This window comes from Rhynchophorus ferrugineus, unplaced genomic scaffold (assembly GCF_030347505.1).
Source record: "Rhynchophorus ferrugineus isolate W39M unplaced genomic scaffold, kcgeb_rfMv2 rfM8, whole genome shotgun sequence".
NCBI classification, from domain to species: domain Eukaryota; kingdom Metazoa; phylum Arthropoda; class Insecta; order Coleoptera; family Curculionidae; genus Rhynchophorus; species Rhynchophorus ferrugineus.
The window spans coordinates 29,134,915-29,158,842 of NW_027472587.1; the positions used below are offsets into that span (position 1 = coordinate 29,134,915).

General features: G+C 33.6%; 2 protein-coding genes and 1 long non-coding RNA gene across 11 annotated transcripts in view; 2 read left to right on the forward strand and 1 right to left on the reverse strand.

Annotated features, from left to right (window-relative positions):
* The window catches only part of LOC143200665 (uncharacterized), a 53,916-nt gene extending 45,786 nt beyond the window's left edge, over positions 1-8,130 (forward strand). For 3 of the 4 annotated variants that reach the window (XM_076411209.1, XM_076411211.1, XM_076411212.1), the window contains 4 exons: positions 1,497-1,925; positions 2,074-2,472; positions 3,639-5,205; positions 7,457-8,130. In XM_076411209.1, the coding sequence (XP_076267324.1) occupies positions 1,497-1,925; positions 2,074-2,472; positions 3,639-5,205; positions 7,457-8,025 (2,964 nt within the window). In that variant the 3' untranslated portion in view covers positions 8,026-8,130. The remainder of the gene's footprint in view (positions 1-1,496; positions 1,926-2,073; positions 2,473-3,638; positions 5,206-7,456) is intronic. The other variant, XM_076411210.1, reaches the window with a different exon arrangement.
* LOC143200690 (uncharacterized) overlaps positions 1-23,928 on the reverse strand; it is a 106,050-nt gene that overhangs the window by 53,397 nt on the left and 28,725 nt on the right. For all 6 annotated transcript variants that reach the window (XM_076411282.1, XM_076411279.1, XM_076411283.1 and 3 more), the window contains exons 3-5: positions 15,496-15,663; positions 15,331-15,429; positions 11,438-11,585 (exon numbers count right to left, since the gene is read on the reverse strand). In XM_076411282.1, coding sequence (XP_076267397.1) covers positions 11,438-11,585; positions 15,331-15,429; positions 15,496-15,663 — 415 coding nt within the window. The remainder of the gene's footprint in view (positions 1-11,437; positions 11,586-15,330; positions 15,430-15,495; positions 15,664-23,928) is intronic.
* Positions 5,642-5,986, forward strand: LOC143200714 (uncharacterized). The gene is made up of 2 exons (XR_013006788.1): positions 5,642-5,756; positions 5,818-5,986. It is a non-coding gene; the product is annotated as an uncharacterized LOC143200714 (long non-coding RNA).

A 23,928-nucleotide genomic window follows, 5' to 3' on the forward strand; every position in this document is an offset into this window, starting at 1 on the left:
ATTTTGGTCTATAGTCTTCATCTTTAAAATGATTATAAACTTTCCTGAACCTACATAGGATATCACCTTACGGTTTTCTTTTTATTACACTAATAAATTAAAATACACAGAATAATCCAAAGTAATTGTCAAATATATATAAAAACAGATACCGAAAAATTTGACGTAAATAAACAGTACAAATTATATCACCTAAAAAGGGCCGTTAACTGCTTAGGTTAGAATTATTAATACCGAGGCCGAAGGAGAGAGAAACACATATACAGCTGTTGCATTTTTCTTTTACATTTGGCCGCCTAACGGGGATTCCGAAAAGCTTAAACGTGGGACCCGATTTTTCCATATACCTTTCACTTCTAAATTTCTTTATTCTATGGTTCGGTTACACATTCGTACTTATCAGACAGCATTGTGTCTCTTTTTAACTAAAAGCGATTCATCACAATACGATTACAATTATTAATATTTTAGGACAAATAACCTAGTAGAATTTAATTTTTTTTCTTTACTAAATATCCTCAAATAATATAAATTTTTTTTTTATTGAGGTATTAAAACATTAATGAAAACCAAATTTAGGTTAGATATGATATATGTCAATGTCGAAGTAACCGAACCGATATATAATAAATTATTTGAAATTGAAAATTACCCTAACTTGGTAAATTTCCATTAATTTCTTCAGCTACCAGCAAAGAAGGTCTTAGTTTTATAATTTCTTCTGAATTTCTGAATAAACCGATGTAGATTATCGTAATGCTCATGCGCGAGATGAACCAATCGTATACAACTTCTAGTTGGCTTCCCCGTAGTCTCATAGAGGACGTCGAATATATCGTCAGTGGCAGTTTGTAAATATTCGTTTTAAAATCAGACCATATTTTTCCTTCTCATTGTATTCTAGTTAAAAGGAGATGGAGTTAAAAGAATGCTGTACGACGCGACGAGATACGAAAATAAACGGTTTGAATTGGTACTAGTGACCACTGTCATGTTGCCAAATGTCTGAAAAATTCTTTAAAACATTAGTGATAATAATTAGAGATTTTTAGTGTGTATTGGCTGCTTAATTATTAATGTAAAAATTAAATTAATTTGAGTACGTTGTACGTTGATGAATAAAGCCAATTTTACACGCGTTTATAAAAAAGGTGTTTTCTTTGTTATATCCGGGACTTTTCAGCCCATGTAGAATTAAGTAGTTGTAAAGACAAATTGCAGGTTAGTCTAGCAACAATGTAATAAGTTTAATAAACTTCCACGTACAAGAGGTCGAGTTGGGAAAACTGTTGCTTTATTCCCTACATCCAAGTCTAGCTGAAGTCGCCAGCTGTGAGCAATCAAGGCAAATTGAAGTTAGCGCCAGTCTGTGAATCAACAACACAAACAAAGAAATTTATTAACACATGGAAAACATTTTGATTTTGAACTCTTTTCAATAAACGTCTTTTACACTGAGAAAATGCCTAATAAATTGTACGTTATTTTTGTTGCAGTGTAGGTTTATTGGTCCTCCAATGACCGGTTCACCGAAACTCGTAATGAACCTACTGCCAGGAATAGAAGATTACGTTCAGCCTGCGGACGAAGCCGAAACTCCCAAAAAGCTTACTCTTGAGGAAACATTGAAATCGCTTCTCGATCCAAGTGCCGTCCAACCGTCCGCTGAGGTTGCGACCAATACCGAAACAAAATCGAAAACAGGTGGCGATACGGGCTTATCCACTAAGGCGTCCACTTCAAAAAAAGATGATGAGAAGTCACAGGCTGCTGCTTCTGAAGGAAAATTGTCAAAGCCAGATATTTTAGATGAAATAGATGTCGAAAAAGTCGTTTCTCCTTCGACAGCTTCATCTAGTGAATCGAAGCATTTGAAGGATCCAGAAGAAAGCTATTGCCATATATCGACAGTGGGCAGTCCTTCGGTTAGTATTAATAAAGGTTATAGCTCACGCTACACCACCACACTGGCCATTTGACTCCTCCCCAAGACCCACCGATATTTTTTTTTCAATAAATGTCTACGTAAAGTGAAGAAATTGCCTAATATATTGTCTCTTATTTTTGTTACAGGAACTCCTAACGAGCCAACATCCAAAGGATCTAAAATTCCCGCGTCGTGAACATAGGGACCTTCCTCGCAAAAAACTTAGTCTTGGTGAGGAAACGAATCCGTTTCTCAAGTTAATTAAGGTCGACGACACGTCGAAAGAGGAACCGTCCACTGAGGCTGCAACAATTACCGAAACAAAATCGAAAACAGGTGGTGATACGGATATATCGGCCGAGACATCAAAAAAAGACGGTGATAAGTCACAGGCTGCTCCTGAAGGAGATTTGGCAAAGCCAGATATTTTAGACGAAAGAGATGTCGATAAAGTCGTTTCTCCTTCGTCATCTTCATCTAGTAAATCGACGCATAAGGTCTCAGAAAAAAGCTATGACCCAACATCGGCAGTGAGCAGTCCTTTGGTTAGTACGAGGGTCACTATTTATATTTCGGGAATAAGAAAAAACAACTAGTTAAGAACACTTCAATAGCTTCTTCAGGCGATGAAAATCGTTGGTCTGGGAACAAAAAAAGTTATTGGGTGCCAAATCAGGGCTGTACGGCCGGCCTATCAATTCCGATGTTTTGAGTGCTCAAATAGTCTCTTATTTGAAAGCTCGCATTGTCATGATAAAGAACAATCCGGCGTCTCTTGTACGTTTTCCTTATATCAACGAAAACTTCTGACAAACAAATGGTTGTGTACCAGTGTACCACTTTGAAGTGCTTCGTGCACGAACAATTTTTGTTGGATTCGGTTCACCTTGGAACACCCATACAGTCGACTGCTGCTTACTTTCGAGCTTATAAGGACATATCCATGATTCGTCACCTGTCACGATTTTATAAACGTCTTTCGAAGCACCACCATTGAATTTCTTAAGCAAATAAATACCAATAATACCAATCGACACGAGCCTTTTTTGAGCGATTGTCAAATTGTGTTCATGTAAAATTGCATATATGCTCATAGAACTAATGTTTAGGGATGCCTCAATCTCACAATAGGTGACATGATGATCTTGATTAATCATTTCGCACACAACATCGATGTTTTCTGGCACAACAGTCGATTTTGGACGACCTTCGCGAAACTCATCGGACAGCGAATTACGACCACGATTGAATTTACTAAACCAGCAATACATGGTGATTTTTGATGGAGCTTCATCGCCAAAAGTCAAATTAAGTTGATTGATTGACTCTTGTTCTGATCATACACATCGAAAATCGTAAAAAATCATCACATCACAAAATTTTGACGATTCAGTTCCATTTTCTGTCGAGACAAAACTTTCAACTAAATATAAAATAAAAAAATAGCGTCCGTGCGACAAAATTTTCTGATTACGTATATTGTCAAAAATGTCAGACTTTACGATGGAACCGTCAGATGGACTCACATGACAACAGTGTCGTCAATTCCCGAAATATAAATAGTGACCCTCGTACTGGTAAAGATTTACCTTTAGTTTATGCTACACCACTACACCGCTTAACTCTCCAAACCACACGGAGATTTTTTTCAATAAATGTCTTCTTGAAGTGAACAAATGACCTAACATATTGTCTCTTATCTTTGTTGTAGGAACTCTTAACGAGCCAACTTCCAAGCAATCTAGAATTCCCACGTCTTGAACATCGGGACCTTCCTGCCGAACAGCTTACTCTTGGTGAAGCAACGAATCCATTTGTCAAGACAGCTGGGGTCGGCAACAAGTCAAAAAAACAAAGGAAAAAACAAAGGAAAAAACAAAGGAAGAAAGAGACAAAGAAACCGCCTACCAAGGTTGCGACAATTACCGAAACAAAATCGAAAACAGGTGGCGATACGGGCTTATCGACTGAGGCGTCCACTTCTTCAAAAAAGGATGATGAGAAGTCACAGGCTGAAGCTCCTGAAGGAGATTTGTCAAGGTCAGATATTTCAGATGAAATAGATGTCGAAAAAGTCGATTCCTCTTCGACATCTTCATCTAGCGAATCGAAGCGTTTGATGTATCCGAAAAGAAAAGAAAGCTATGACCAAATATCGACAATGAGTAGTCCTTTGGTTAGTACTAGTAAAGATTCATCTTTAGCTTATGCTGCACCACAAGACCGGCCGCTCATGTCTCCACCCCACACGGAGACCGAAGAAGATACACTGACGACAATAAAAAATGTTCTCCTTGAAGAAGTCTCTCCAGAATTGAGCCCTAATGTTATTAGAACGCAAGCGCAGATCCATCACTCCGTCAACGAAGTCTCTCCAGAATTAAGTCCTAATGTTGTTAGAACTCAAACGCAGATCCATCATTCTGTCGACGAAGTATCTCCAGAATTAGGTCCTAATGTTGTTAGAACGCAAACGCAGATCCATCACTCTGTCGACGAAGTATCTCCAGAATTAGGTCCTAATGTTGTTAGAACGCAAGCGCAGATCCATCACTCTGTCAACGAAGTCTCTCCAGAACTAGGACCTAATGTTATTAGAACGCAAGCGCAGATCCATCACTCTGTCAACGACTCGCCGAAAAGGGGTTCTTCGATTAGAGACAATCGATCCTCGAATCTGAATCGATCTGATCCTCGAAGTAATTTGGTTGCGGAAGGTTCTGCACGCTCAACAGATAGAGTATCACAGCCAGTGCCCACTACAAGTCGTTCAGAACCGGCTGCCGCCTCGCCCGAAATCGCGCGCGCGCCTTCCGAAAAGTTCGACTCGGACAAGGGATTTAGTACAACGTCGAAGGGATCCAGTGCCACAAGCGACGTAGATTTGGAAAAATGTAACTCAGAGGTCGCCAGTATAACCGAAAAGGCAACTACCCATCGAGATACGCAGCCGCAAGGGTTTGTAGATTATGGTATTTATACACTCGGAACTAACCTAACAAGTGCGTCCAATCCGCCGAGATATATTTTACCCATTACTCCAGGATATTTACCTTCAAACCTGGGCCCCATAAGAAGGCCGACATTTCCTGCCCTACCACCACCACCACCTAATATGCTACCCAGTACAAGTCAAGTACCAACGACGCATCCTACAGCACCACGAATTGTTGCTCCACAACCGACATATGCAAGATTACAAGATATGCCTTTAAGGGATCCTTCCTTTCCTGGAGAACCACTAAGTGCTGTCCAAGAACCGATGGATGAATCACAAGGTATAAATAAAACAACATTGGGGAATCGACATTTTTTTAACCAATTTCGAAAAAGGATGAGGTTCTACGTTCGGTTGTATATATTTTTTTAATGTATGTTCGATTATTTCTCCGTTAATTGTGAGACGCTCAAATTTCAAAACATGTAGAAAGTTGTCACATACTTTTTATCTAAAATATTCAGATATTTGTGTATAATGCTATTGTTGAGCTGATGTTATAGAAAATGGATAGTTTGCTTTTTAAGCATTAACTATAAGGCCATATATAATATATTCAAAGTTTTTTTAGTAATGCGTCGTGGATATTTTTCACGTCGAAATATTACAATGTTGCCGCATCAACTCCGAGTTTTAATTCAGCTTGGCTTGGACATACAAACAAATTCTAATCTAAATAAAATAATTCCGTAATATATCAAATTATTTCGTTTGAAAATGCCGAAAACAATAGATATTCAGGGTCACAAATTGATAGCTGCTTTAATAGGTTATTTCGAAAAGGAACGAGATAACGGAGGCCCGCTTTTGCCGGTAAATTCCGTTCGAGAGGTAATTATTGATGATATTAAATAATATAAGTCCCTCCAATTTTATTGAAAATGTCTTTTAGCGAGTTGCTGCCGTGCTAAATATTACTGTGGGTACTGTGAGTAACATCGCTTACAAAATGAAGAATAATACGTTAGATTCACCCAAGAAAACCCATCTACATACAAAGTGGGTGACGAATCTTGACATTGACTCTATTCAAGACTAAATATACGAAATATGTATGAACAGTAAGTACACAAACTATTTTATCGATATAAACATAATTTCATAAAATTATTTTAGAGAAAATTATCTCTCTGGAAAGTATACATAAAAGAATTAGGGACATGGAGCTTTTTGAGGGATGTAAGACATCCTTTCATACACTCTTACAGGGTATAGGGTTTAAATGGTGTAAAGATAACCCTCGGAGAGGTTTAATGGAACTTCCAGAGATTACCTTAAAAGGAATGCAATTAATGGTATGAAATAATATAAAAAACTTGAATATTTCAAAATGGTTCATTGCGGCACTCTTGGCAAGACAGTAACAAAAAAACTGTAAAGACAATAAAAATTGATGGAAAAAGGTAAAGGTTACAATAGCATTCAATTGGGTTTTGTTGATCATTATATTTATTAATAGTTAATTGCAGATATATTGCTGGTTGAGAAGGAAATTCCATCAAAAACTGTTTGGATATGTGGAAGGAAGCATTGTGGAAAAGAGTTCAATGTGAACAAAACAAATCTAACCTACAAACTATTATACCCGTGTTCTTAATTGTAGTTCCTCCTCCTCCTAAGTCCTCCCTTAATATATGTATTAGATGTAATATAATGTTAAAATAAATTATATTTGATAACATTTTTTTTCAATTATTTTATTTAAATTAGAATTTTCTTGTATGTCAAAGCCAAACTGAACTAAAACTGATAGTTGATGCGGCAACCTTGTAATGTTTCGAGTACATTACTACAATAACATTACTAAAAAAATCTGAAAATACACTAAAATTAACATATAAGGCCTTCTAGAAATATTAAAAGCGTTAAAATGTTTAGTTCCCAAACGGATGTCGCTGGTTCGAATGCCGGCGGGGACAATAACTTTTTGTTGTTTGGTTAGAACATTTGTCAAGGCTAGGGGGCGGACCCCGGGGCCTAAAGTGCTCCATATTTTCAATCATTGTTTATTCCTTTTAAGAAAAATAAAATATTCTTAACAAAAAAAACCGATTTCAAAAAATAAATAAGGAAGTCACTAAAAATTAAAAAATAATCAAACTTATATTTATAACACAGTTGGTAATTTAATTTTTTGTATATATCATAAAATATATTATTATTTTTGTATTGTTTGGGCTCGGCATTGACTTTAAACTTAGCTAAACTGTATATGTATATATATATATATATATATATATATATATATATATATATATATATATATATATATATATATGTATGTATATATATATTTATAAGTTCCAACCAAACTAGAAAAAAGAAAGTTGCTTTGTTGGGAATCGAACCTGCGACCTTGGCGTTTGAGATTAACGTTCTAACTAATATACCATAGAAACAGTTGCCTAACATGTTTTCCATTAGTAGAGTTCACTGTTTTATTTAATAGGCCGTAGATAAACAAATGACCTTTACAAATTTTATAATTCTATAGTCTTTTCTACGTTTACACGAATATATGTGATTTTCAGCACAATCCAGTTCCGAAGATATGAAACAGAAAATTAGGTGCGAACTGAGGAAAATAATTAACCGCATTTTCTATTCAGGAGAAATACCACCCGAAGCATCACTATTGCTTTTGAGAGAATTGAACGCATCGATCACGAAAAACTGGAGCAAGTGGAACGTCCTCTCTTGGTTTGTTTTGAAGAGCGACTGTAAAAATCGCGAAATCGTCAGAAAATTGTACCTCGAAATGCTAACGTTCGAGAGATTAATTAAATCGTTCAACTCCACCCGGATAGCACTCGTGCTGTTAGACAACTTTATCGCGATAGTTATGATGGGCATACCCACCGAAGAAACTATAACCAGCACCGCAAATTATTTAACCTTGAAAGAAATTTTTGAGAAAATAAATAACTATAGTGAAACGGATGACTTGCAATCAAAAATGGACCTTTTTTATTCCAGATTATTTGATATAAAGATAGTAACGCCATCATTATTGTACGATCGCGTGTTCAGATATAACAGATATTTGAAAACTTTTATTAGAAGTTACAAACAGGTACCCAGCTACCTTTTTAGATTCTAAGTAGATGTTTCTGTACGTAGTTAAATCGATTATTATTAGTATCAATGTAATGTACCTATTTATGTTTATAGTACAAAAATATATATACAACATTTTTATACATTAGCTACGTTTATTAATTTTACGTTCCTGTCAAATGCCTTAATAAAATTTACTGTGTGATATACAGAGTAGTGGTTAGTTTTGGAGAATCATAACCTTATTCGGTGAACTTCTGTAGTTTCCGCCTGATTATGCGACGTTGTCATTTACAAGCAATCGAGCGGTTGAGAATCCGGCGTACTATAACGTACAACAGCAGAGAAATAGAGATATAACTTTATGGGAAATTTTGGGGAAATGTTTCGCGACGTCCAACATGTAGATGTGGCTACTTTTAACTTAGTATTTGTTTTAATCGCTTTTCTATGAGCCGCGATGTCTCACTTCGTCTCTATAGCGCCTTTATTATTTATTTATTTCTGACGCCATTTTCAGTGTGCCTAACTTAAGGAGCGGTACATTTAGATTTTTATAACGTTTACAGATTAAGTTATAGAAGTATTTGGCCATCTGTAAAAAATGGTGGATAATGTTAAAGAAATCCCAAACTGACTGGATTAACGACCAAAGAAATTTATAATCGTTTTATTGTTGAGAGTTGAGGTACGTTTATTTATATTAATAATCACATAAAATATCAAATATTTATTTTAATTTTAGAAATCAATCCCTTTCCGAAAAAAGCTACACAAACGGCCATATACTTTTATTTTGCGATTAATTATTTGATAGTTGAAACTTCACAAAAATAATAGCTCCTGAATGCAAATCTTTTAAGAGAGGATCAACCAAAGTTCGATACACTAGGAATTTTGGTGCAAAGAATAAGTTTGTTAAAGTGAATTAAAAATTTAATAATCACCTTGAGGGGGTTCATTTCATTAAGGAAAAAAGTGTAATTATCCGTATAAATATATTGGCCTAACGCTACTTAATCAAGATCATTTGGACTGTTCGTTTGGGTCTATTAAGAGTTCATGGATTGAAGAATATACATCCTCTCATCCTTTCATTTCATTTTCCTTTAGGAAATTGTGAAGTGGACGTGGAAGTGGAACGGGGTATGTATTACCAAGAGTTGAGAAATTGCTACTTCACTTTATACCTTCAGTTGCAGATATTCCTACATGAACAAACGAGGCAAGGTAATATCACATGCACCAGGAAATTATTATTATACTGTCAGTAGTTATTTGAGCTATCTTTTTTATTTCATCTCAAGATAATTCCACGTCGATAATATAACATATTTTTTAGTCAAACATCTTTTAAAAAAATATAAAAATAAAACCTTTTAATCGTACATTATTTAATGAGCTTCCAGATAGAATGTCAAAAATAATATCAGCATATACTTTTGGATAAAAGTGGTAAACAGAATTTTAACAAAGTTCTTTAATTATGATAATATTTATATCTTATAAATATATTTAGTTTTATACTATATTTATATTTTATACATAATATGAACTTTTACATAATTTGTATGTATTTATTTCATTCATTGAAGTTTATTTAATAAATGTATTTAAGAAATTAAATGAAATTATATTTTACTGTTCAATTAAACCTGACGTCAAGACAGTCACGTGCCAAACTTTATCAGAGTCAATCAAATGTCATTACAGCATTTTCCTTATAGATGCCTATAATGGCGATTTAAATTGACCAATCAAATTACATGAATGGCCAATTTAACCCCATCTGGATGTCGAGCAAAGCAAAACTTTGTTCCAGGCCTCCCTATTGAGTTGTTTCTCTATTACTCTATGACTAGAGCCATTTTGGATTTGATACTGACGTTGGTAAGAGGTCTGTTTTGTAAGTTTAAGCATTATTTAAAGTTTATTGTTCTTAAAATGTTCATGTTTTGATTATAAATGATGGACAGTAATGAAGAAATCATGAATTTATGAATATTGCCAAATGAGCTATTATAAGACATTAATCTGGACATAAATATGAGGACATTCCATCCAGGTTCCAATTAACACCAAGTTTATTTTAATAATGCAAATTGGATTCAATTTTATATCGAATTATTTATATAAAAGGCTAAATAACTTAATACACAAGCAGACGTATAAACATAATATATAAGCATAAAATAATAGACAGTAAACCTAGTTAAAAGTGAACTTGAGTTTCAAGTGAGATTTTAGGTTAATTTGTGAATTCCAGAATACATATTATAGTTTTGAAGTATACGAATAATGTACAAGAACTTATTGTTTGGTATGTCATTGTAGTGATAAATAATTACATATTATTTTTCTCTTTTTTCTTTTTTAAATTGAAGGATGTTTATAAAAGGTTCTTCATATTACATTTTTTATATTATAAGGGTCGAAAAATATACAAAAACATTTAAATTGAGCCTCAACAGATATATTAGGTTAACAAGTGAATTCATGATAATTTATTCTATTTATATTATAATCTTCAAATATATATATATAATTTCCAAAACTGGCAACGTTGTAAATTCAAATCCTTGTGCGTAGGCGAGAATTCTTCAGAGCTAGACTCCTGTGTGCGATAATGTGTAACTGCAATGGCTCTATATCATCTTAAATATTCGTCAAGTTATAATAATAATTGGTATAACAGATCATCCACAACACTTTTAAATAAAACAAATTGAAATATAGATACATATTTAATAATTTCATAATTAGTAACTAACCGCTCAGAAGGGACTTTGCCAGATAGTATTACCTAATACAATAAGCTATTGTTATGCAACCTACTATACTGTAAACTAATCGACACAATCGTTTTAAACAATTGAATTAGTATTCGCTTACATTGAAACATATTCATCAAAAAATAAAAAAGAAGAACATGGCACATTTTACCATAATCGATGTAATTGGATTATATAACTCATTTTGAACTATTTTTAACGATCAAGTAAATTTCACTTACTAACATCGACTGTTAATATTGCCTTATATAGCTAGGTTGATTTTGTATCGAAAAACCAACACAAACATTCTAAATTGCGGTTTGTTTAGTCTGAACCGTAATTAAGGAAGATCGCGTTTCAATTTTACGGTTTGTCGACGTTTTAGACGGTATAGTACGCAATACGCCTAGGCAATAGTATTTAATTACCGTCGAACTATGATATGGGGAAAAGTCATGGATTACAATGCAGCAGTACGAATGATAATTAATTTCTCGTAACTGTAAATTTAATCAGTGTAGCTGCAATAAATGGTACCGTTAATCAGTGTAGTTTTATGGTGGCAGTGATTATCTCCACTGTAATATGTACATTATGAATATTAAACGTTACTAGTTAATGTTACAAATTCCCTCTATAATAAATAATGTAATATGTAATAAATAAAATGGAAATTCTTACCTCCTGACGAGGCGGACTCCTTTGAACGGGACTATATTCCGGTTCGGAATATTCCTGATACCTCGTGTTGATTTGACTATATTGTGGTGGAGTCGAAGGGTATTCCTCCTCGGAGTCGTCTTGGACATCATCGGGATGACATAGTGTCCTGTATAACAATATATTGACAAAAAAAACACGTAGGCATTTAATAGTTTAGAAAATTTTATTTCCTTTTATTGTGCTAGACTATGTATAAATATGCAGAAATATATGGGAATTAAGACAAGTTAATAATTTTTCGACCATTACATATCCACTATATAAAAAGATGTTTATAAATGTCTATATTATGTGATATGTTTGTATTAAATCATTGCGTTTTTTTAAATACATCTTACGTTAGATATAATGCCTGTTGTGCATCAATACACAACATGAGGAAGGAATAAATATATCAATATCAACAGGTTTTTGTGGTTTCTTTAGTTTCAGTCTTCTTATTTCCTGCGTGTTGCCTAGTAGCTGTATTTTCTCTACATTATTATGATTTAGTAACCCTAGTATCTTTTAAAGCGAAATCCTTAAACAACCTTGCAAACCCTTTCGATTTCGAAGTCATCATGTAGTTACGTAGTGTTATGTAATTAATCAGAGAGCTATGTTTTGATAGCGTTGGATTATTAGTTGGTTTGATGTTTTAGTGCAACTCTATAAGTCCAAATAGGATTTTAATGGCTTGATAAACCAATCTCTTTGATTTTAGGTCCAGTTAGAAGTATTTTTCGACTAACCAGTCTTTATATTGGAGTCTGATCTGCTCTGCACCTTGTTTACAGGTTTTTAAATATTGTCACTTAATAAAGCTAGTTGTACTAAACAATGGTAAATGACCACAGTATAAATTAAGTTATATAAACCATAAATCAGACTCATGTGTGATACTAATATGTTAAAATGTTAAAATCGCAGAATACACAGGACGCCTGAAGCATCTCTTAATTAAATTAAGTAAAATACATTGGCTCTTGGACAAAATTGGTCAATACAATGTGGGTGTCAAATGTTTCAATGTCAACGAATACAATTTTAAATACATAAAATGTATATTATTCTCAAAGGACACAGGTAATTTTAGAACAAATAAATATTATGTAGATGACTTAATTTTTATAGATAATTTCTCGAGGTTAAAATTATATTTAATATGGAAATATTATTTAACAATGAACAACTGCTCAGAGGAATAAAAGAAAAGAAAAAATACTTTTAAATTTGTTTTGTCTCATGAAAGATATTGAGATTGGCACAAAAGTTTTAGAAGTGGTGATTTCGATCTCAGTGACCAAGAGCAGCATCTTCATCGAATATTTGAAGATGCGAAATTGCAAGCTCGGCTGAAGGAAAACTCAACTCAAATTCAACGCGAGCTTGCAGTTTACTGGGCAAAAAAGAAGGTACTCTGTGCGACAACGTTTGACCTCAAATAGTTCGCCTGACTAGAACCCTTTTGAATTTTAGAAAGAAAGAATATTTGGTGGGATGGGAGCAGTTTAAACGCTGTACGAACACGTCATATAACATTTACATGTTCAAATATAGTTGAAAAAGTTTCAAAAACGTTAGATAATTGCCTTCATTCAATTGTTTATAGATAAAAGAATGCGGATTTAGATCTGGTTCAAAATTAAACAACCATACTGGTTAGTCTGAATACATTCCAATATTGACAAATTGAAGATTAAAGATATTGATTTATCAGTCAACAATAAAGCTTATTTGGACCTTTGGGGTGCAAATATGGGGTTCCTAACTAATATGTCAAACTGAGTAGTAATCCAACGCTGCCAAATTTTTCGATTAAATACCAATACTTATTGCTACACAACAAATGAAGAACTGAGCGACATGGAAATCAAATGGATCTACGTTAAATAGCGAAATCTTGGATAAGTTATTCAAGTACACGATCTTGTATAGAGTATAGTGTTGAAAGCTTTTAATTTGGGAAATACAATTTGTAAATTAAGAATGTACTAACAGGACAATTGAAAAGTCTACGACCTGACACATAGATGGCGCAACTAAAATTAAATCCATATGTTTTTTAGTTAGCCCTAACCCTCAAAAGTTGTGTGTATACATTTGACAGCTGTCGGATCATTAGTTTGTGAATTATAGCATTCTGAGTGAAGCAACTTTTGTTATTGTGAAAAAATCGATAAAAAGGGATTTAGATATCCGATAAAAAAATAGGGTTGAAGTAAAAACTTGGCTTTATGCCGAGATTCCGGACACTGCCCCAGGAAAATCAACTAACAAGGATTGGTATGCTAAATTTAGACGTAGTGAAATGAGCACCGAAGATGGTGAACGCAGTGGACGCCCAAAAGAGGTTGTTACCGACGAAAACATTTAAAAAACCCACAAAATGATTTTGAATAACCGTAAATTGAAATTGAATAAAATAACAGACACTCTAAAGATATCAACTGAACGTGTACATCATATCATTCACCAATATTTGGTTGTAAGAAAGCTTTGTGCAAAAGTGGGTGCCGCGCGAACTCACTTTTGATCAAAAGCAACGACGAGTTGATGATTCGGAGCAGTGTTTGAAGATGATCAAGAGTAATAAACTCGAGTTTTTAAGTCGATATGTGACAATGGATGAAACATGGCTCCATTATTTCACTTCGAAGTCCAATCGACAGTCATCCTAGTGGACTGCACACGATGAACCTGCTCCAAAGCGTGAGAAAACGCAACAGTCGGCTGGCAGGGTTATGGCGTCTGTATTTTGGGATGCGTATGGAATAATTTTCATTGGCTACCTTGAAAAATGAAGGACCATCAACAGCGACTATTACATAACGTTATTGGACCGTTTGAAGGACGAAATCACCGAAAAACGGCCGCATTTGAAGAAAAGGAAAGTGCTGCTTCACCAAGACAATGCACCGTGTCACAAGTCAGTGAAAACTATGGCACAAATCCATGAATTGGGCTTCGAATTGCTTCCTCATCCATCGTATTCTCCAGATCTGGACCCCAGCGACTATTTCCTGTTCTCAGATCTCAAAAGAGTGTTAGCCGGGAAGAAAGGTTCGTCGAATTGAGAGGTGATCGCCGAAACTGAGGCCTATTTTAAAGCAAAGGACAAATCGTATTACAAAAATGATATCGAAAAGTTGGATGGTCGCTATAGTTTATATCAGTTTATCACCCTGGGAGGGAATTATGTCGAATATAAAAAAAAATTGTTTTACTATGGTAGGCTGGGGACTTTTCAATTAACCTGGTAAGCATGTCCAATATAGGAGGTAATTTTTAAAAAATATTACAATAGAGACAATGCATTTATAGTGATTAAGGCATAGACCTTAAAAAACTGTTAAAAAAATTAAAAACTGCAACAGAATATAAACATAAATCCAAATACAAACTATAATCCAAAAATGGGGAATACAACATGAGCTTGTGCAGGCAAATATTTGATGAGTTGATATTAGAACACAGTAAAATAAACAAATTATTAACAAGTTTCAATAAAAACTTATTGATCTATACCGTAATAATATCAAGTACCTTGAGATTAATCTGGACGCAACACTGCCTTCGAATTACCATATTAAAAACAAAATATTTGTTTCAATCAAAGTGTTATTCGCAGGTGTATTATTCTTAAGTGTATTAATAACTAAAAAGGAGTTTTGAGATAATCTCCTATACATACAATTTACGAAAATATATAAGGAGCTATTAATTAGTTACGTAAGATGATTTGGGAGGTGGGTGGTCGACCATACCTTATTTTTTTCTTACAGGGGGTGGGAGGAGGTGTTGATAGTTCTTACATGGTGGGATATGGTCAAATATTATGTTGCAAAACAAATGAATGCCATCTAACTCACCTCCCATTTCTTTGAGCGTCTCTCAACTCTTCCTGAGTCACAGCTATATTATCCAACTTCTGCAGTTGTGGCAAAGCCTTGAGTACTGCCCGACGATACCTAAAGAACATTAATTCAGCCTTGTTGTAGAGTTTTACTTCTTGTCCAGGTCAAATAAATACTCACCCTTCGGTATTGGAACAGGGATTCTCTCCCAGCCAGAGGTTCTTCAGATTGGACAGGTTTTGAAGATACACTACTTCGTTCAGGTCGCGTATGTCGTTCTGTCGGATGTAGAGTTCCTCCAGTCGTTTACAGTATTGGAAATCAGCCAGGCTGTTAATTTTGTTTATGCTGAAACAAAAGAAAAACATGTTGCTATTAATTTTATTATTATTTTTTGCCGATTAGAAAGAAGGTAGAAGAATTGTTTAATATTTTATTATGTTATTTTACAATGAACCATTTTAACCAAAAAAAAATTGCGGCAGTTCATTAAACAACCCACTATTCCTACTTAATTATGAACGTTTGAAATCCACACCGTGGATAATATATTTTAAGCGAGGACTCACGCAAAAAATTACGAACGTTGTAAATGATTTTTTTATTGATATAAATTAATGGAAGAGTCCTCGGCTGTGTAAAGAGTATCGTCGCAAGTGGGTGTTATATTGATTAAATATCGTCGGAATTGTGACTTTTTAAATCGATAGCTCGTTTGCTGGATACGTGGAACTAATTAAGCTTTACAACTGAACTACGAAAAAAATTCAATGCACCTAAAGTGGTCGATAAGTTCGCTGTTACTAACTCGGCAAAGAGTAACGTTATATTTTTATATTTGGTTGTGATTGTTGCCTTTAATGTTTATTGAAATTTCTCAAATATAATTCTATTCATGTTTCGCATCCACCACATTGTAACACCTATATTGCATGTTAGGGCTATATGGTGAATGCGCCAGAACCTTCTTATCCAAGTCGTTTAAAATGTTCATGTCTAAATATATGTCTGATTTAGTGTTATTATGATTAAAACCAAAACTCTATTATCTCTATTATAAAATCTGGTTTGTGTCTACTAAAATCTCTAAAAAGTGAGGATTAAGATCGTAAAACTGGGAGTGTTATGCTCTGAGACCACTTGCCTCAGGTTTGAAAACTTCTTTAAACCAGAGAAAATGACGTGATTCGAATGCCGTGTTAGTCAAGACATTTAATACATTTAATTAATTGTATTTAATTAAAGAGGACAATAATTAATTGATGTGCGTGGAACGAAATTTTGGTTTAATATAAGCAAATTAATTGTAAATTGTTAAGATGTTATTATTGAATTTTCAGTTTATTTTCCATGTATGATTACATATAAAAATATCAGTAGTTATTAGTCATTTTTGTACCTGCAATCATCAGACAACGTTTTGCAATTTGGTGGTTGCTTCATTTATGCTATTACTCACTTAAGTAAGACTGTATAATCATCAATAATGTCTATAAAACGGCATTTAAAGCAAGTGGAACAGTAGTTTTACTTGTGTAAGATCTGTATGAATATATCCAGGCTTATTTTTACACCCTCTATTGAGAACCAATATAAAAATCGATACATTTTATTCCATTTCTTGCCTTTAAAGTTATTATATTTTAGTTGTTACCAAGCCAACAGTAAAAGCAAACATAATATAGAATAATGTTGTTAAAAGCGGTAAATTATAAAGTCATTAAGCAAAGAGAGTTCATTGAGTATTGATTTTTATTGAATGAAATGTTCATTTGAGTGGAATAAAAAGTAAAACAATTAATTTCCTTCAAACTAAACACAAACAAGTAAAAATATTTCTAAATTCTACAATATTTTCTAAGTAATCTCTAACACTGTGATATAAAAATAGTAAAGCAATTTATTTATCCAATCTTCTCCTTCAGGTGAATTCAATTTTTTGAATTACTTTTAAGGAATATTCAAATTTGAGTTCAATAACTGCAAAAAATATCTTTGATGCGGTTTATTGAGTATATAGGGAAATTATACGAGGTAAATTTTTTATGAAAATATGTCTAAATGGAAAATAAAAAAAGGAGAAGAGCAATTTTCTGCCTCCTATGGGCCAAAAACTGGCAAAAATTGTCTTACGTAACAAATGAATGTTCTGTTTTCCAAGGACGACTGGATTACGTAAATTAGGTCATTGTATAAGTCACAATGCTTACCCCTTGAAAATTTTGAGTGAATTCCAGCTACGATACTAGTCTGCTAATTAGTGTATAGTAAGAAGAAAGTAAAAAGATGAATAGCTCGTCATGGATGATACTTGGGAAAATTTTAGCAAATTTAATTATTAAGAGATCCAAGTTATTGGCTTTGGCATATTACTGAATATTAGTATGGCACTGTGACTAAAATTTCTCAAAAAAAAAACAATAGACTGTTGGATTCACGGAAAAAAAACCGTCCACATACGGGTCACGAATCAAGATCACCCTGATCTTATACAAGATTAAATTTATGAATTATGGAAAAACTGAAGTTTTTTCACTATATAAACACACTTTAATATAATTACTACGGCTAAAACTTTTAGTCTCGGAAATATTTATAGAAAACTTAGGGATATACAGCTCATTGAGGAATGTAGGATGAGGTAGTAGTTTTTTCTGATAGGAAATATAGTGCTTAAATGGTAAATAAGTAAAAAAAAGATAGCCGATAAAGAGGTCCAAATGGAACTTCCAGACTTTGCTTTTAAAAGCATATAATAAAATTATGAAATATTTGTGTATCTAGACGAGACATAGATATTTCTAATAGGAAAATCTTGGCAAGACGCTGATAAAAAGAGTGTAAAGACAGCAAGTGTTCATGGAACACGGTAAAAGTCATAACATATTATTAAGTTTTGTTAGGCATCACATTTATTAACAATTCAGTGCAGACATATAGTTCTTCATGCTGGAAACATGAATGGTTTTATTCCAGAAACAGAATTAGTGTTTCACTAAGTCCAAGGGTGACTACCATGAAGGAATGAACCATAAAATATTTTTGCTCTAGTTTGAAAATCTTCTATTGAAGAACTTCGATGAACCATCAGTTATTATTATGGACAATGCATTATACTGGAGGAAAAGATTCCAATAAGAGGATCGACAAAGGCTCTAATAAAGAAATGATCTGCAAAACATAGATTAAGTTTTGAAGATACCACGTTAAGGAGTGAACTATTTCAAATTATTACTCGATAAATGTAAATGAAATTTTAGAAAATGTTATTGCAGAGTGTAAAAGACTTATTTGAATAGAACGTGTAATCGTTCTAATTAAATTTAATTTTAACAAAAAAAATGTACAGATAGTAACAGAGGAATCCAAAGAGAAACACAGTTATATTAAGATGACTTGACAAGGAAACACAGCAACGACGAAAACAAGAAGTAAACGTAAAAAGGTAAACATGCTCTTTAATGAAAGTAAAATACATTACTTGGATATGCAATTGTTAATTGGATGGATTAGGCCTCCGTAGAATACGACCATTTTAAAAAACGCGCCTAAAACCCTACCTCATAGGTAGTTTGAAAAGAGTTTAATGTAAGTATAATAAAATAACTCTAACTTACAAATTATTATGACTGTATAATTATCTGTAGTTTGAGACCTTCGATAACATATGCGTTAGATGTACTATAATGTTCAAATAAATTATATTTAATAACATTGTTTTTGTTTAATTATTTCATTTAGATTAGAATCATAGAATAAAGAAATTTAGAAGGGAAAGTTATATGGAAAAATTGGGTCCCACGTTTAAGCTTTTCAGAATCCCCGTTACGCGGCCAAATGTAAACGAAAAATATGTATTAATAATTAATTCTAATTAATTAATAATTCTAACCTAAGCAGTTAACGGCCATTTTTAGGTAATAATTTGTATTGTTTATTTACGTCAAGTTTTTCGGTATGTGTTTTTATATATATTTGACAATTATTTTAGATTATCCTGTGTATTTTAATTTATTAGTGTAATAAAATGAAAACCTTAAGGGGATCTCTTATGATCTCCTATGTAGGTCCAGGAAAGTTTGTAATCATTTTAAAGATGAAGACTATAGACCAAAATGTGGAAAGCCATGGCTGAAACAATATGTAATTCCTAATAGTAATTTAAATTTTAAATATTTTGTTAAATAATAATGATTTATTGCATTGAAATAATTAACCTTTTATTTACCTTTACTACAAGACAAGGAACATATGCCCCCAATGGCAATATTAAATCACATAAGTTTTTGAGGCTGATAGATATATAGGAGATTATTCTACACCAACAAGACCCAGAAGTAAATATATAATAAGAAACTTATGTTTATTATTAGAGAATAGAGGTTCTAACTTGAAATTTATATGTTCATTTACAGATAACTCAGCCTGTCCCATTAGTTTCGTTTCAGGTTGGATGAAAAACTAATGGCTTTATCCTTACTGAAATGCAGTTGCAGAGGATATAAACTCTTATCGAAGATATTCTGCTTGCCTTCTAAACGAACATTAATGCGGATACTGAATAAGGTTTCTTTTTGCTGCTGGTGTAGTAACATCTAATTTTGGTCGTCAGTTCAGGAATTTGACTGTATAGGCCGAACTGCAGTTGTTATATTTGATAAAATGTACCTGAATTTAGGTAAGTTATTAATTTAGTTGATTCTAAAAAATAATACAACAGAACCATTAATGGTTATATTATCTTATTTTAATGTTTGTTTTAGGTTTGTTTTAAATATTAGAGAGAAGATAATATCAGTGGATTACGTGTTTTGGGTAGTGGAGATATCTCTGTGATTATATCAATGTCTTTATGGTCAAGGAAAATTAATGTATCTGTAATATATCAATAAAATATATTTAAATATATTTATTTTTTTATTTTCCCAGTAAAATTAAAAGAATTTTTTTTAATTTCCCGCTGCGGCAACATTGAAGCGTTTTGACGTCATATATTTTGATGGCGTGAGTTCACTGTTTTATTGGACGGGCTCTAGACAATGGGTTTGCGATATTGCAACTTTCAGGTGACGTTTATGATGAATATTATATATAAAAACATTAAATATTACTATACATTCTTCATTCTATTGAAAAAACGTGTACCGAATCGAATAAAAACAAGTCAACAACGACCAAAACAAAAAAAAATGATTACGCATTCCGATCTATCGAACGATTTAAATTAAAATACATGGCTAAGCGGTCGTCGGGAATAAATTTAAAAAATATATGGTAGGTCGCCGAATCGAAAAACGTTCCGACCTTGTCAGAAATCGCTCTTTATAATCCTCTCCTTCTAGGGCAAGACCGACACTGACAACCCACCTGTGACTGACTCATTTTTATGCATAGGAAATCGAATGTTGGCGGCGCTCAGTCGAAGCGGTCGTCATTCGAACCTAATTCCGCGATTGTTCGTGAACTATTCGAAAAAATTCGATCGAAAAAGTGGTTATTTATTTTTCCAAAATTATTTTATCGCATGATGGTATTTTTTGAACATTTACATTTTCTGGTATGCTCGTAAGGAATAAAACGCTGCTCAGAGAAGTCACGACAGTTCTCACTCATTCCAATGTTTTCACCGGTTTTGCGACATGAGGCTGAACGTTGTCGTGCTGAAGAATAACATTATTGTGCCTTTGCTCGTGCTCAAATGCATCAAATGCAGTCGATAGCGATCCCCATTGATAGTTTCATTTACTTTTAGCAGCTCATAGTACACCACACCAAGCAGATACCACTAATATAGATGTAATACTCTCTATAGTCTATTCAATTTTTTTTAGTAATGTGTAATGGATATTTGTGACATCGAAACATTACAATGTTGCCGCATCGACTCTGAGTTTTAGTTCAGTTTGGCTTTGACATACAAAAAAAATGTAATCTAAATAAAATAAATGAACAAAAATGTTATCAAATATAATTTATTTTAATATTATAATATATCTAAAAGTCGGTCGCCACCCGCTTGTCAGATGTACGCTAAATTACTAAAACTTATTTTAAAGTCTATCCTAACTTATTCTAATGAATATTCTAACGTATTCTAGAAATTATTGAATTTCACTCTATGTGTCTATTAACCAGTTAGTATGGTAGTTTGCGTTTGAGCCTACGCACTTCACTGTCATCGTGCATATTTAACTGTTTGGCGAGTGCTTTGGGATGCACTAATAGTCTTTCAGAGTACTTCGCACTAGCACTTCGAACCACACTCGTTAAGTGTTCTATGTGGATATCGCGTTGAATCAATTTGTTGGACATGTAATATGGGGCATCGATGATGACTCGCAATACTTTATTCCGGTACCTCTGGAGGATATCTATGTTAGATTTGCTAGTAGTACCCTACAGTTCAATACCATAGATCCAGATGGGCTTAATTATTGACTTATACAGCAAAACCTTGCTATCTAATGATAATTTAGATTTATGCACTATCAGCCAATACATTTGGTTTAGTTTAAGCCCAAGCTATTTGCGTTTTGTCACTATATGTTTTTTCCAAGTCAGGCGTCGATCAAAATGTATTCCCAGATTTAGTCTCGGAAATATTTATAGAAAACTTGGGGATATACAGCTCATTGAGGAATGTAGGATGAGGTAGTAGTTATTTCTGATAGGAAACATAGTGCTTAAATGGTAAATCAGTAAAAAAAAGATAGCTCATGAAAAGGTCCAAATGGAACTTCCAGACTTTGCTTTTAAAAGAATATAATAAAATTATGAAAGAGTTGTTATTTTAATTTGTGTATCTAGACGAAGCATAGATATTTCTAATTGGAACATATTGGTAAGACGCGGATAAAAAGAGTGTAAAGACAACAAGAGTTGATAGAAAACGGTAAAAGTCAGAATAACATATTAAGTTTTGTTATTCATCACATTTATCAACAATTCATTGCAGGCATATAGTTCTTCATGCTGGAAACAGGAATGGTTTTATTCTAGAAGCAGAATTAGTATGGTAGTTTGCGTTTGAGCCTACGCCCTTCACTGTCATCGTGCATATTTAACTGTTTGGCGAGTGCTTTGGGATGCACTAATAGTCTTTCAGAGTACTTCGCACTAGCACTTCGAACCACACTCGTTAAGGGTTCTATGTGGATAACGCGTTGAATCAATTTGTTGGAAATGTAATATGGGGCATCGACGATGACTCGCAATACTTTATTCCGATACCTCTGGAGGATATCTATGTTAGATTTGCTAGTAGTACCCCACAGTTCAATACCATAGGTCCAGATGGGCTTAATTATTGACTTATAGAGCAAAACCTTGCTATCTAATGATAATTTAGATTTATGCCCTATCAGCCAATACATTTGGTTTAGTTTAAGCCCAAGCTATTTGCGTTTTGTCACTAAATGTTTTTTCCAAGTCAGGCGTCGATCAAAATGTATTCCCAGATATTTAACGCTGTCTGCTTGCGGAAGTTCATGATTATTCAATTTTACTGAGGGACATGTTCTTCTGCAAAAGGCAAATGTCATATGGGTAGATTTTGTCTCATTTGCTTTGATACGCCACGTTTTCAACCACAATTCGACTTTGTTAAGATGAAATTGGAGGCTTTTTTGTGGCTGATATTGGATCCTCGTGCGATGATAAAATCGCTATATCGTCTGCATATGTTGTAACAGTAGTGTTTCGGGAGGTCGGTAGGTCAGTTGTATACATAAGATATAACAATGGGCCGAGAACACTGCCCTGCGGAACACCCAAATATATGGGCTGTAGGTCAGTGTATTCGTCACCCTGCTTGACAATAAAATGTCTGTCTGAGAGGTACGATTTCAGCAATTAAAAGTGCGTATGGGGCAAAAGCTTTTTCAATTTAACCTGCAGTCCAGTGTGCCACACCTTGTCGAAGGCCTGAGAAATATCGGCAAATGCAGCGGAGCAATAGTTTTTATCGTTTTTGTTAATTTGTTGACTACTCTATGTATTTGTTCTGTTGGTATGTGTTTATTACGGAAGTCAAATTGATGGTCTGGAATAATATTTCTCTCATCTGCGATTAATCTCTTAATGTATTATAGTTTTTCGCAAAGTTTTGAGATGACAGGTAACAGGTTTATAGGACAATAAGAGGAGACGTCTTCTTCCCAGGTTTAAGAATAATAATGATTTGAGCCACTTTCCAAGTGCTAGGAAAGTAATTAAGCCTTAGCATGGCACTAAATATGAATGTTATAAATTTGATGCACTTTCCTGAGAGTTATTTCAAGATTTTTTCAGTAATTAGGTCAAAACCAGGAGATGTTTCATCATTTTCATTTTTTAAGTATTGTTTGTTTTACTTCCTTAATAGTAATTTTTTTATGTGGCAGATCCATTTGAAACGGAGTGTTAAGAAAGTCAATTATTTTTCTTCTGTTTCAGGTATTTCAGACGAGTACGGATTAAATACGGTTTTTAAGTGTTTAGAGAAAACTGCCGCTTTATCTTTATCATTCCTAGCCAAGGTATTGTTGTCAATTTTAATGGGTGGATTATGTTGTTGAGGTTTTTTAATGCTTTTTGTTAATCATAGATTAATAATGAGAAAATATAATACGGTAT